The sequence below is a fragment of the Anas acuta genome, chromosome Z (genome assembly GCF_963932015.1).
Source record: "Anas acuta chromosome Z, bAnaAcu1.1, whole genome shotgun sequence".
Taxonomy (NCBI): Eukaryota; Metazoa; Chordata; class Aves; order Anseriformes; family Anatidae; genus Anas; species Anas acuta.
Window position 1 is genome coordinate 25,875,384 of NC_089017.1, and position 15,189 is coordinate 25,890,572.

Below are 15,189 nucleotides of genomic sequence, written 5' to 3' on the forward strand. Positions count from 1 at the left end.
ACTTAAAGGGAGTCAGTTGTACAATATCATTGAATGTGGTTGCAATAACGTTAATTTGCAGATTGAGTGCTTTTTTAGATTTCATACTTATTTGAATAATTAAGGAACTATGGAATGATTGTGATAGATACCCATAAGCAGTTGATTTTTTAATAAAACATTGTTAATGGGGAGCTGGGGGAGGAGGTCATTTTATCATCATCAAAAGGAGCAGTAAGACAGACTTTTTTTTTTTAACTTAAATATAGATTTTGTTTATTTTCCAGCCAGACAATCATGCAGAAGAAGGTTCCACTTACAGGGAAACAAACTCAGAAGAAATATTGATGAATGAAAATGAAAAATCTAAACCTCTTATTCCAGAGATGTGTTTTATTTATAGTGAAGAAAACACTGAAAACTATCCATCAAATGCCTTTATTGAAGAAGATGGAACAAGTCTTCTGATTTCATGTGCAAAGTGTTGTGTTCGAGTTCATGCAAGTAAATAAATTAATTGCTCAGTTAGCAGCAGTGTAATTTCAAATTGTTTTATTGATAAATGATAGTTAATGAGATTTCTGTTATGTCTAAGTAAGTACTGGGAAAACATTTCCATAATTAATGCTTGAGAACTCTGGCTACATTTTTTTAACCTGTATTCTATTATATGTTAATGGTTGCCGTGAAAATATCAAAGAGTTAACTTCCCTGTAAACCATCATAACCTTGGGGAGCACAGACTTCTAATTTTTCTTTCAACTCAGAGTGGTAAAATTCCTCTTTTACTCATCATTTTAAAGCACTGCATAATATTGATATATTCTTATTAAGTAGTAAGGGTGAAAGAATGCTATTTGAGGGCTTGTAAATATTGCTATTGACTTGAGGTATGCAGTAATTTCCTCCACCTTGCATTTTTTTATTTCAAGTAACTGATGAATGCATGAACATTCAGCAGTATCTTCTATAGACAGTAGGGCTTATAAAGTAAAATAAAATCCTTACTTCCAAGTAAAATCCTTACAGGGAAGTGTGGTGTAATTGCATAGAATGAATGTCAGTACATTGATTCAAATTGTACTATGTTACTGCAGGAAGAGTTGATGACTTGCTATTGAACTCAGAAAGTAATAAATACCCTGTATATATATTTTTTTTATTTTTATTTTTTTTTTAAGTTTTGGGAAGTGCATGTATATACACATACATATATGGAATGTGTGTTTGTGTATACACATATGTATATGGAATTTGTGCGTACTTACATATACGGAATAGCAGTAAGCCTAGCATTAGGAAAGTCTCCTTGGTCACAGGGTCACAGTTTATGTTTGACTAGTGTTTGTACACAGTTGAATTGTATAACATCATAGACAGAAAGGCAGAATATATTACTCTGGGAGTATTGGTTGATAGTCGGCTGAATATGAGCCAGCAGTGTGCTCAGGTGGCCAACAGCATCCTGGCTTGTATAAGAAGCAGTGTGGCCAGCAGGACTAGGGAAGTGGTTGTTCCCCTGTACTCAGCTCTGGTAAGGCCGCACCTCGAGTACTGTGTTCAGTTTTGGGCCCCTCACTACAAGAAGGACATGGAGGTGCTCGAGCGAGTCCAGAGAAGGGCAATGAAGCTGGTGAGGGGTCTGGAGAACAAGTCCTACGAGGAGTGGCTGAGGGAGCTGGGCTTGTTCAGCCTGGAGAAGAGGAGGCTCAGGGGCGACCTTATGGCTCTGTATAAGTACATTAAAGGAGGCTGTATTGAGGTGGGGATTGGTCTATTCTTCCACGTGCCAGGTGACAGGATGAGGGGGTATGGGCTAAAGTTGCGCCAGGGAAGTTTCAGATTGGATGTTAGGAAAAGCTTCTTTATTGAAAGGGCTGTTAGGCACTGGAACAGGCTGCCCAGGGAAGTGGTTGAGTCACCATCCGTGGAGGTCTTTAAAAGACGTTGAGATGTAGAGATTAGTGATATGGTTTAGTGGAGGACTTGTTAGTGTTAGGTCAGAGGTTGGACTAGGTGATCTTGGAGATCTCTTCCAACCTAGACAATTCTGTGTGTTTCTGTGTACTCAAATTAAGTCTCTTATTCTAGGTTGCTACGGTGTTCCTTCTCATGAAATCCATAACGAATGGTTGTGTTCGCGATGCAGAAAAGAAGCCTGGACAGCCGTAAGTTTTATATTTTGCTTGGTTATCTAAAACATAACAGATCCAAAAAAAAAAAAAAAGGAAAAAAAAATAATGCAAAAACACATGCATTATTCCATACGGAATGTAGCTTTTGCGTATGTTTTTTACTTAACGCACTTTTGCTGAGAAAAAATTATCTGCAAAATATTATTAGATTTCAATGTAAAATGTAACTCCATTGAGAGAGACAAACTTGGAGAAGGTCTACACACAGGAAAAAGGGCTTGGCTCACAGAATATAGATGTAAAACCTTGTTCAGTGAAATAACTGAAAATTTAAATGCACGTGAGAGAGAGAAAATGAGATTTGCTCAAAATATTTTAGACTTTTGGTTATGTATGTGTGGGCAGCTGGAGAATAGAGAAAGGGAAAGAGAATAATATATTACATTCAAGAATGAAATTGTTCTTTTACTGCATTTGGCTTTACTATGCTGTATAGTCAGAGAAAGGTTTCACTTTTGAAGCCCCTAAATGACTATTGTTTGATATTAAAAGCAGTATGCAGTAGTTTTATATAGTCAGGAATAAATAGAAAAGTAGTTAATAAAATCTCTAAACATACATTCATTTAAAAAACAACCAGTTTAAATTCTTATGTTTCACCAACATTCATCTGTCAGCTGCACTGGTAAGTCAAATAATACTTATTTTCTTTAAAACAACTTAAGGAAATGTGGTAATCAGTTTTGATGTCAGCACAGCTTTTTTTCATTCAATTATTGAATTAAAAGCAGATATTTCAAGTGCTTTAAAAATGTAAATCCTTATATGACATGATAAAATTTTGAGATATTTTGAAGAAGATATGAGGATTCAAACTACTGGAAAATGTGATATCACTTTGTCAAACATCAAAGTGAAAGTAGCAATAAATGTAAAACCTTTGAATTTCTAGACTGTCAACTTTTTAAGGTTCATTTGTAAATGCTAAGGAAACAACAATGTTAAGGAAACAAAAAAGAAACTGATGCTTTTACTGCAGATGTTACCTAAGCTGGGAAAAATAAAACAAAATAGTGACTTACAATCGCTCATTACAAAAATATAGTCCATAAATAATGTTTAGCCCTGTTTTCTCAGTGAATAGTTATTAAAATACTTATTGAATCAATTTCTATCTCTGTAATGTGTTTTCATCTTAGAAGTCAAGGCTTTCTTACTAGGTAAAATCCAATTTTCATCTTGCGTAGGTAATCAGAAAACCTTGTTACAGCTTTCTTATCAGACAATTGTGAGTTTCAGGATCTCAGGAACTGCTTTTCTAACTATTGTTCTAGTCAGGAGAAGGTCAAGGGGGAAAGAAAGAAGTCTTTCCTAGCAAATGAAAGGTTGTTGTTAACACTGTGTCTAATTATCAGATAAGCAGGGTTACGCAGCCCCACTCTTCTATCAGAAAGTTGTGTTAATTTCCTTTTGGGGAGAACAGGCCTGTGATAAATAACAGAATTTTAAGTAGAACATCCATTTTCATGAGATCTCTTGTATGAGAGCAATAGGATAACTGTTTTTGTTAAAAACTGAAAAATTCAGAACATTAGCTTGGACCCTGATGCTAATTATCATAGAACAGTAACACATTTGTAGGGAAGTTTGAAGAAATCTTTGTCTGTCAAGTGCATGTTCATCAAAAGTCACTGAAAAAAATTAAAACAAAATTCAGTCCTATAATTTGTTAATGCTTGTTGTAGATAGGATTCTAAAATTGTTCTGGTACTTTAAGGTTATTTTGCAAATCTTCTTGAAGTGAAGAGGACATTCAGATAGCACAACAGTGTGGAATATAATAACAAATATGGATAATTACTGACATTATCGTGACATTACTGATAATTATTTCTAAACACTTGGACAGTAACAGAGTACAAAGCATATGTATTTAAAGAAAAACCACCTGATATTTTTTTGCCGTGACAGCTTCTGTAAATAGTGAACAAACAAAAGATTTGGTGCATCCAAACTTTCCGATTAGGATAATGCTGTAAATTCTGATACTCAAGCCACGTAAGAGAGATGGTCTAGGTCAGTTGCTGCCAAACATGTATGTAGGAATATGGATCTGTTTTCAGCCCTCAGTATCTCAAGCCACCAGCCATCATTTTCATGATGACTCTTTTCATGACTCTTAACTTAAGTCATTGAAAGGGTGATAAAATTCTGTGCAACATTTGCTGATAACTCTTCATGTCCTTTTGGAACTTAATTGGTAATCTAGAGTGGTCTATTTTAAGTAATCTAAGATGATCACATGGGGGATGGGGAAATTTCATGTGGAACTGCCAAGGTGTTAAACTTCTAGGATATGTCAAAGGTTTTTCCGTAACTGTCTATTACTTGTCAAGTAGCATTCAAAATATTTTTTCTTCATTTATTTCAATATTTCAGTGAAACGAAAGGCTCAGTAAAGAACTATTCCTGATGAGTTTTGTACAGGAAGAACCAAGGACCCAGGGCATTTCATAGGCTGAGCTTTACTATTTTGGGTTTGAATGTGCTGTTTTGTGTGGTAGTAATAATATTACAGTATTGAAGAAATAGTGTAAAATAAATTATTTTACAGAATTCAGTGGAGATAGGTACAGTACTTGTAGGTTGTAGGGCACTGGAGCAGGGTCCCCAGGGAAGTTCTTATGGCACCAAGCCAGGTGGACTTCAAGAACCATTTGGACAATGCTAAACTGTATGCAGACATACAGTTTAATTTTTAGGTGAGCCTGTGTGGAGCCAGAAGTTGGACTCTTTGTGGGTCCCTTCCAATTTGGGATACTCCATGATTCTGTACTTACAAGAGTTATCATCTGTGCATATACAAGATGAGAGTGTCTGGCTAGGCAATAGCTCCTGTTGCCATCTGGAGTTTTGACCACTCTGGTCACAATGCTAATGAACGTTACGAGGTCTATAAATCATGAAACATCAGACCAGGATGTTTAAGTTTATATTGGGATTGAAGCCTGGAAAAGATACGGAATAATCTTTTTTTTCTCTTAATGTTTGATGAGAGACCAGCTGAGGAACTGTGTCTGGCAGTGAACACACATGCTTCAGAAATATTCATTAGACTGAACGGGCTGGAAGAAAACAAGAGATGACATGAATATCTAATTAAAAATATACACATATTTTTAATTCTTTCAATCATTCCTCATAGACAGCAATCATTCGTTAAGGGAGGATTGAAAAAAATTAAGCTTCTTCAGTGTAGCCAGGAGAAAATAGGAAGTAAGTAGTAGTGTCATATATACAAATATATGTATACATTAAAGATGAACATAATCAATTGCCATTCCTTCATTTTAGGAACAAAGTGAGTTGTAGCAGCTTTAAACTGTATCAGTAGAAGCTTATGTTAATACCATGACATCCTGCACATTTTTCTTTCTAAAAATAGTGAAATACTGGAACACGCTGTAAAGATTTTGTAGAATCTACTCCTTTAAGATTTTTAAATGTTAGACAAACATTTGTCAGGAGTAGTTAAGGAAGAGTTGATCATGGCTAAAGTCAGAAAACCAAAATAGGCACAGGTTACTTTTTTCTATTGATCTCTTATTTCTGTTTGAACAGTATTACTCATTGCAAAGCAGTGTGATTGTAACTATAGTTCTCTTTGGTGAAGAAAATCATCAATTGGATAGACAACTGTATTACTGTAGTTCTGCTTGCATGGAATTCCTTGCTGACATCAGCATGATTAAGAACTGCTGATACTTATTTGGGTCCCATTTGTCATTTTAGCATCAAGCTTCTGTTTCTTCAAAGATCGGACAATACCCTTAGATTATCCTAAGAGTATTCACTTCAAAGCAGTATAGTGCTTTAATCTAATCTTAGCTTCATACTTAAGATAAATGTGGTTTTCCTTTAAGCGGTCTTTTGTGGATGTTTAAAGAAAAAGCAAGTTAATTAAATATACTGCTGCCCAGAGTACTACTTTCCTTTTAAAAAAATATGCAATTAGTGTTAGTCATGCCAACCTGCAGCTGGAAATTTTACACTCCCTTTGAATTATATGCTTATGTTTCTTTCACAAATCAGTTTTTTATTTGTTTATTCTTTTTATATCTGTTGTTACACATATGATGCGTTAATTGTATTTTAAATTGCTGCGTAGCACCACAAGCCTGTCTGGAAGGGGAGAACATAGTTAAAGAAAAGTACTTATTTGCATGACTGTTTTTGATGTAGGGAATACAGAGTGAATATACTTCACATTTCAGCTAAGATAGTTCAGACTTAAAGTTTCTATATGAAACAAAAGCAAAAAAATTGCTCATCTAAATTTGTGTTCAGGGTAAGCATTCCTAAACAGTACAACTGTTGTGGAAGATGTGGAACTGAGATCTGACTCATAATCCCTATAACAGGGATTATATACACACATGTTTTCAAAAATTAAATTCTTGCTTCAGGAAAGTGCACAAAATCATAAGATTTTTTATTATCCAAAAGTATCTGTTTCTTGAAACTCTGACTAATTGAATGTCTGAAATTTGGTTTTCTTCCTTGTCACATTGATTCCTAGAAGGAGGAGATTTAGCTGAGGAAGACCTGTCTGAAGAATTCTTTTCTGGGTAAAGCTTTAAATCCTGGAGGGAAGATTGATTGGAAAGCAAGGAGAAAGAGAAGTTTTGTGTGGTGGAGAATAAAATGGAAGTTATGAAACAAAACAGTGTTACAAATGCTGGTTTAGAGTTCATAAGTCATGTCTTAGGGGGGAGAGTTCCTTCTAATTCCTTTGGTTAAACAATAAAGTGTTGTTGTTAATTTTGTTAAATAATACTTAAACTCCAGGTATTTATGTTAACTTTATAGAAAATCCGTTTTCTACTAGGTTTTATATATTTATACAATTTTCTAAACAATGAAAGATGAAAGCAGTTACTAAATAATATAAATAAAACTAATAACTAAATGAAACTGTATTTTGTGTGAATCCCAAATAGGAATGCCATTAAAATTTGAAATGGAAAAATGTATTAGTGGACTCAAGTTTTTCAGAGCTAGACATGTCTGTGAGGGAGAATTCCATTTTATATTATCGAGTAAAACTGCGTCTGAGATTCAGAAGCATACTGTTTTCTTGCAGTTGCAGCTTCTCTAAGTAGCTGAAATAGTATGCTTTACAATATTTTATTTCAACTTTTTCATCTTCCAGGATGTACTTGGATCCATGATAACATATCTTTATATTCTACTACAGAGTAGGTCCTATTTGATAATGATTATTGACAAAATGGAAGACTGATGCAGAATTCTTCTATGCTAATGGACAAAAAATAGCCATAAATCAATCTCCCAAAACAACAACAAAAAATCAAATAATATTAAATAACTCATCTACATGGCTCTTGGAAGTGTGACTGTATTCATACAAAGTGTCTTGATAGAGAACAAATGCCTCATTAATCTTAAATGCTTCAGCTAAAGAAAGCTAGTGAAGTCAGGATGAATAATGACTGGCATTATAGAGAAGGCAACGTACTGTACAATGTGCAAGGATGTAGTCACCTAGTAGCTATACTACATAAACGTAAGTACCTTTATTTTTTAGAGGACAAAAGGATTTGGGACGGGAAAGAATGAGAAAGATGAACAAGTAAGGAAACAGGTAAATATGCCTCAGCATCTTATTTTGTAGTAACCTAGCCATTAGTAAGGCTAGACTAGTAAGGGAGATCACAGAATCATAAAATCACAGAATGGTTTGGAACTGACATCACAGATCATCTAATTCCACCCCCCTGCCATGGGCAGGGACACCTCCCACTAGACCAGGTTGCCCAAAGCCCCATCCAGCCTGGCCTTGAACACTTCCAAGGATGGGGCATCCACAGCTTCTCTGGGCAGCCTGTGCCAGTGCCTCAACACCCTCGTAGTACAGAATTTCTTCTGAATATCTCATCTAAATCTAACGTTTTTTAGTTTAAAGCCATTACTCCTTGTCCTATCACTATACAACCTGATAAAGAGTACCTCTCCAGCTTTTTGGTAAGCCTCCTTTAGGCACTGGAAGGCTGCTATAAGATCTCCCCAGAGTCTTCTCCTCTTTGTGCTGAACAACCCCAGCTCCCTCATCCTGTCTTCACAGGAGAGGTGCTCCAGCCCGTTGATTATTTTCATGGCCCTCCTATAGACTCCTTCTAATACATCCATGTCCTTCTTGTGCTGGGGGCTCCGCAGCTGAACACAGCAGTCCAGATGGGGTCTCACGAGAGCAGAGCAGAGGAGGAGAATCACCTCCCTTGGCCTGCTGGCTACACTTCTTTTGATGCAGCCAAGCATACAGTTGGCTTTCTGGGCTGCAAGCACACACTGCCAGTTCATGTTGAGCTTCTTGTCAACCACCACTCCAAGGTTGTTCGCCTCAGGGCTGCTTTCTAGCCATTCTCCACCCAACCTGTATTTGTGTTTGGGATTGCCCTGCCCCAGATTCAGGACCTTGTTGAACCTCATGAAGTTCGCACAGACCCATCTCTCAGGCCTGCCCAGGTCCCTCTGAATGGCATCCCTTCCCTCCAGTGTGTTGACTGCACCATACAGGTTGGTGTCATCGGCAAACTTACTGAGAATTACAGAATCATAGAATCAATCATTAAGGTTGGAAAAGGCCTCCAAGATCATGTGGCCTAACCCCTACCCAACCACCAATGTCACCCACTAAACCATGTCCCTAAGCACCATATCCAACCTTTCCTTGAACACCCCCAGGGATAGTGACACCACCACTTCCCTAAAATATTAATTCTGTCTTCTGACTGGAAATAGATTTGTGTACTTATTACACCATTACAAAATAAAGAAAAAAATAAATTGTGTCAAATGCTTTGTACAAGTCCAGATAGATGATGTTAGTTGCTCTTTTCCTATCGTCCAATGCTGTAGAACCATCACATAAGACCACCAGATTTGTCAGGTGTAATCTGCCCGTAGTGAAGCCATGTTGGTTGTCATCATCCACCATGATCTAGCCAGGCACAGAGATGGTACTGACCGGCCTGTAGTTCCCTGGGTCTTTCTTTTTTTCATTTTTTAAAAGTAGGGGTTATGTTTCCCTTCTTCCAGTGAGTGGGAGCTTCACCAAACAGACACACCTTTTCAAGTATGACGGGTAGTGGCTTAGCGACTACATCCACCACTTCCCACAGGACTTGTGGATTGATTTCATTAAGTCCCATGGACTTGTTGTATACCTTCAGTTTCCTTAGATGGTCTCACATCTGATCTACACCTGGTGGTTTGTCATTCTTCCATTCCCTGCCTTCTGGGGCCCAGGTTATGTGCCTGGAGCTGTTGTCAGTGAAGACAGGCAAAAACATCATTGCATACTTCAGCCTATTTCATAACCCAGGTGACCAGGTCTCCCATTTCTTTCAAGAGAGGGCCTGTATTTTCCCTATCTTCTTTGTAACACTGATGTACCTGTAGAAGCTTTTTTTGTTGTCCTCAATTTCTCTGGCTAAATTTAATTCTAATAGGACCTTGGTTTTCCTTGCCTGATCCCTGGCTGCTTGGACAATGCCTCTGTATCCCTCCCAGGCTATCTGTCCATACTTCCCATCTCTGTAGGCCTCTTTTTTCTGTTTGAGTTTGGTCGCGAGCTCCTTGTTCATCCATGCAGTCCTCCTGGTGTTTTTGCATTATTTCCTCATTGTTGGGATGTGTCACTCCTGAGCTTGGAGGACGTGATTCTTGAATATTAACCAGTTTTACTGGAATCCTCTTCCCTGCAGGGCTGTATCCCATGGTACTCCACCAAGCAGATCCCTGAAGAGGGCACTGTCTGCTCTCCCACAGTCCAGGGTAGTGAGCTTGCTGTGCTCCCACCTCACTGCCTTCTGGATCCTAAACTACACCATTCCGTTCGTGGTTACTGCAGCTAAGGCTGCTCTTGGATTCCCCACCAGCCCATCCTTGTTGGTAACAATAAGATCCTGCATTGCACTGCTCCTCATTGGCTGCTCTGTCACTTGAGGAAGAAAATTGTCATCAGTACATTCCAAGAACCTCCAGGATTACCTGTGCCTTGCTATGCTGTCCCTGCAACAGATACCAGGGTGGTTGAAGTCCCCCATGAAGACCAGGGCTTGTGAACATGAGGCTGCTTCTGTCTGTCTGTGGAGGGCATCATCTGCTTGGTCTTCCTGATCTGATGGTCTGTAGCAGACCCCCACTATAATGTCCCCTTCCTTTGCCCTCCCTGTGATGCTGACCCATAAGCTCTCTGCCAGCTCCTCATACATCCCCAGGCAGAGTTCTATATTCTTCAGATGCTCATTGACATAGAAGGCATTGCCCCCTTCTTGTCTCCTCTGCCTGTCCTTCCTAAAGAGCCTGCATCCTTCTATTCCCACACTCCAGTCCATCCCACCATATCTCTGTAATGCCCATGAGGTCATAGCCCCGGAGGCTTGAATACATCTGTATCTACTCTTGTTTATTCCCCATGCTATGTGTGTTAGCATAGAGACATTTAAGTTGGGCCCCTGATGAAGCTGACGTACTGGCTGGAGTGGCTGAAATTCCTTTGTGCTGCTCTTCAGGTGCTCTTCACAAGCTTGTCAAGCCTGTGACTGAAGATGTTCTTCCCATCCTTTGACAGCTGGACCCCTTCAGCCCCCAGCAGCCCAGGTTTCTCAAAACCTCCATAGCTTTTCCACAGACTACTTTAGCCCTCCTAGCACTGCAGAAACAATTCAGCACCTAAACTGATCAGTTGGCACTGATTTCAAGAACTGTGTGTATCTCAGAGATTCTATATTGAGTACTAATAGCAAATGTTGAGCAGTTTAGTGGCTTTTTTTTTTTTTCCTGCAGATAAGCTTTCTTATGCTTCGTATTTTGTACTCATAGTTAGTCTTTTGATTTATATATGGTTTTTGGTTAAAGTGACATCAGCTGAATGATTTTTTTTTAATTTTTATTTTCAAGGCATCAGAAAAGAGCTTTCTGCATTCAAGCCCACAAACTACCCTATTTCACCCTACTAAAAATAATGATTTTGAATACTCTTTTTATAGTACTGCCCTTCTCACTGATACAATGTCAGCATTTCTATTATAAACTCCCATTTTCACAGCCTGGTAACTGCCAAAATAACTCACTACATGTGAGTTGGCATATAGTGTTTTAATTTTCAGACTGATTCTGCTACCTAGCTTTAAAAGCATTTTGATACTGCTAATAAAGAGAAATTGCTGGGCTGAGTGTAAAAAAAATAAATGGCTATAGCAAGAAACCTTAAGTTTTTTCTTTTTAGAAAAATAAGGCTAGATTTTGTTTATTTATTTATTTCCGAAAGAGGATTTTCCCCAACTTTCTCTGCAAACAGATGACTCAGTAGATTGTACTGGATGCTCCCAGTAGGGAGAATCACTTTTAAATGCCAGCGCTAACCATTTTAGCTAATGATGTTAATCAGATGTGGGAAGCATTATGTTTCTAGTTCTGGTGTAAGTCTAGGAACAGGATATGCATTGATTATAAAAACAATCTCTGACACAATATATTTTAACAAGATTGTAACTAGTTTCTTTGATGATGTCATGGAAAATTAATGGAAGACTATTAAACCTGGACAGTATATATTTAACTAAAGTGCCATAAAACTCAGAACCAAATTCCATTTAGTCCTTCAGTTCTCAGAATTGCAGAACAGGGAAGGATGGAAGGGACCTCTGGAGGTCATCTGGTCCAGTCCCCCTGCTCAGGCAGGGTCACGTAGAGCAGGTTGCCCAGAACCATGCCCAGATGGCTTTTGTCTGTCTCCAAGGAGGCCGACACCACTCTTTGGGCAGCCTGTGCCTGTGCTTTAATATACAGTAAAGAAGTGTTTCCTGAAACAGTTTCCTTTCTTTTCAGGCAACCAAGTCAACCTTTGACACTGATAACCGTGTGAGAAGGCCTGATAGTCTTTGGGCAACTGTGTTTCATTTTTTCATAGAATGGCCTTTTTTGAAAGGGGCCTTGAAGATCACCTTGTTTCAATCTTAAAGGGACCTTAAAAATCATGTAATTCAAACCTCTCTGCCATGGGCAGGTTCCACTAGAGCAGGTTGCTGGAAGCCCTATCTAACCTGGCCTTGAACACTTCCAGGGATGGGGCATCCACAGCTTCTCTGGGCAACCTGTGCCAGCGCCTCAGCACCTTCATATACTTCTTTCTAATATCTAATCTAAATCAACTCTCTTAGTTTTATACCATTAACCCTTTATACCATTAACCTGTACTCCCTTCCTTATCAAGAGTCCTTCCCCATCTTTCTTAGAAGCCCCTTTAAGTACTGGAAGGCTTCAATAAGGTCTCCATAGAACCTTCTCCAAGCTGAAAACCCAGCTCTCTCAGCCTCTCTTCATAGGAGAGGTGCTTCAGCCCTCTGATCATCTTCAAGGCCCTCCTTTGGACCCACTCTTAATAGGTACATGTCTTCCTCACACTGGGTGCCCCAGAAGTGGATGCAGGACTCCAGGTGAAGTCTCAAGAGATGGAGAAGAGGGAGAGAATCACCTCCCTCAGCCTGCTAGCTACAATTATTTTGATGCAGCACTGTATAAAATAGGCTTTCTGGGCTCTAAGTGCACATTTCTGGCTCATGAATGGCTCATTTCTGGCTTTTTATCCAACAGAATCCCCAAGTCCTTCTCCACAGGGCTGCTTTCTACCCACTTATCACCCAGCCTGTATTTGTGCTTGGATTCATTTGGGTATTCTAATTCTTACCAAACAGTTTTCCATTCTCTGAAGGCTGACACAAAATTTCAGTCTGATACAGCTTTGAATCTGTCCCTGCTTGAAGCTGGAATTGGACCAGGGAAGTATCACCACCCTGCTTGAAGCTGGAATTGGACCAGGGAAGTATCACCAACCTTGTCCAACCTAAATTCTTCTTCAGAGACCACACCTGGTCATGAGGAGTACTGCTACAAAGTTATTGCAGGGACTGGGGAAAAAGATGGAAATAGCTAGTTGCAGGATACTCTGCCTTGCACAGCTGGTGTTACACTGCTTTCTTGAAGAAACACATTTTTCATCTAACGATGTTCAGACTTAAATCTAATATTTACTGTTGCTTCCAAATATTGTCTTATAGTAATAGGAATAATCCTGCATATTTTTATCTGTAGAAATACCATCATTCCATTTTTGTTTGTTTATTTGCTAAATGTTTAGCTTTAGTATTACCTTCTGGCAGTGATTTCTGCTCTCTCACATATTGAGGGAAAATGATCACTTGTATATTTTATACCTTTGAATTTCAATATTTATCTATCTATTTATTTACTTATTTACCTGAAGAGCAGCTAATCTCATTCCTTTTGATATCTCTTTGAAGGGGAAGTTGTAATCTTTCTTTTTCAGATGCTTGGGAACAGTCATTCTTCTTACTATAAACATTTCCTAAATTGATTGACCAATAAGCACTGGCCAATAACCATATGCAGCCATGTAACATTCTCCATTTCGTACCGTATATATGTATGTTTTTGTCTTTGGAGGTGCATATTGTAGCACCTTGAAAAAGGTCCTTTTTTAGGCTGGTACCCCTAACAAGCGTGGGAGTTATTTTCACCCGCTAACTAATGAGAGTTTTGATTCTTGCAGTGTCTTAGCTCAGCCAGTTCATTCATTCTCTGCTTACAGAAACCTCTGCTCACTCCCATTCACTATCTCAGCTCTCTCTCCTTTCCTTTCCAAGTCTTTCTATCTCAGACAACTCTCTCTTGCTTCTTGCATTCATGCAGAACACAGTTCTCAATGTTGCAGAGAGCAGGGAAGAAAGACTGCTTGCTCTGTATATATACTGTTGCCTCAGCATGACATGATGGGAAAGCTGCAATTTCAAGGAAATTTTTGGCCATCCCTGAATCAAACACTTGCAGGGCAGACTGAATGTTCATGGCATTTCCCTTCTAAAATGTGCAGATTCACTAGCTGATGATGTGCAAACTTTTAATTCCAAAAAGTGGGTGACGAACAGATTTGAATGTATCTGAAAGAGACAAGCATGTCATCCAAAGCAGACATACAGCCACTTTCAAATTTGAAGAACTTACTTCAAGCTTGCAGCTTCTAAATCTTCCTCAGCCAAAGATGTGCATATGTATGAAATAAATACTTACCTCTGGTGGATTTCTTTCATGGAATTATTTAGCCTCCTCAATCAGTGTGACCTTTCAGCATCTCCAAAATGCTAAACAACTTGATAACAGTTTATTCTGGGCACAGTAAGACTTCTCAGTGACATTAAAAAAAAAAATTGAAATGCTTTTCTGAATGTTCCTAATACTAAAAATTGTTGGCATTGTTGAGGCAGAGAATGGTGAAACTTTGATAGCATTTATGAACAGCTGAAGATGGTGAGTTGCAATGGTAACATCTGGCAATTCTGCTAATAAATGAAGCTCCCAGACATAATGTGGATCCTGTCACTTTGCCTCACTTCATTTGTCTGTAAGTTGTTATTCAACTTTGTAAGTTGTTATTCAATCAGAAGTTTGTCTATAAAAAGGTAATTTTAAGGTAGTAACTTGAAATGGCAAGAGTAACTGCTTCTGCATTGAAACTAAACAATCTCAAAAAAATTCTTCTGAGTGAAGATTATTCCCCTGGTGTGGAAAGATTAAAATACTCATTAGTGGGCAGTTTCTGAAAAGAACATCTGCGAATGTGTTAAGATAAAGCCCAACCTTTTTTCTTTACACAAATATAAAAATAGACACAAATATTAAAGAGCTAAGGACGTGAGCTATCTGAAAAGGCAGCTGTTCCATTTCCAAATGCACACCCTTGTTAATACTACTAAAAGATGTGACCTTGGCCCTCACAAGGTGAAACATTAAGGGTATTCATTTTCAGTTCAGAGGCTCCTATCAAAAAAGCCTACCAGAATGGCCTGAAGTACATAAAAGATGTTTCTTAGCCTTAACCTGTGGAGAGTTCACGATTAGATGCCTGTTTTAAGTAATGAAGACTTTCTACTAACCAGCTTGTAAATATGACCAATCAGCATATCTGTGACAG

At 38.4% G+C, this 15,189-nt stretch overlaps 1 protein-coding gene across 6 annotated transcripts in view; it reads left to right on the forward strand.

Annotated features, from left to right (window-relative positions):
• Positions 1 to 15,189, forward strand: part of KDM4C (lysine demethylase 4C) — a 268,004-nt gene that overhangs the window by 171,713 nt on the left and 81,102 nt on the right. For 2 of the 6 annotated variants that reach the window (XM_068666441.1, XM_068666444.1), the window contains 2 exons: positions 249 to 483; positions 2,071 to 2,147. In XM_068666441.1, the coding sequence (XP_068522542.1) occupies positions 249 to 483; positions 2,071 to 2,147 (312 nt within the window). Of the gene's footprint in view, positions 1 to 248; positions 484 to 2,070; positions 2,148 to 6,693; positions 7,125 to 15,189 lie in introns of those variants that run through there. The other 4 variants (XM_068666445.1, XM_068666442.1, XM_068666446.1 and 1 more) reach the window with 4 other exon arrangements.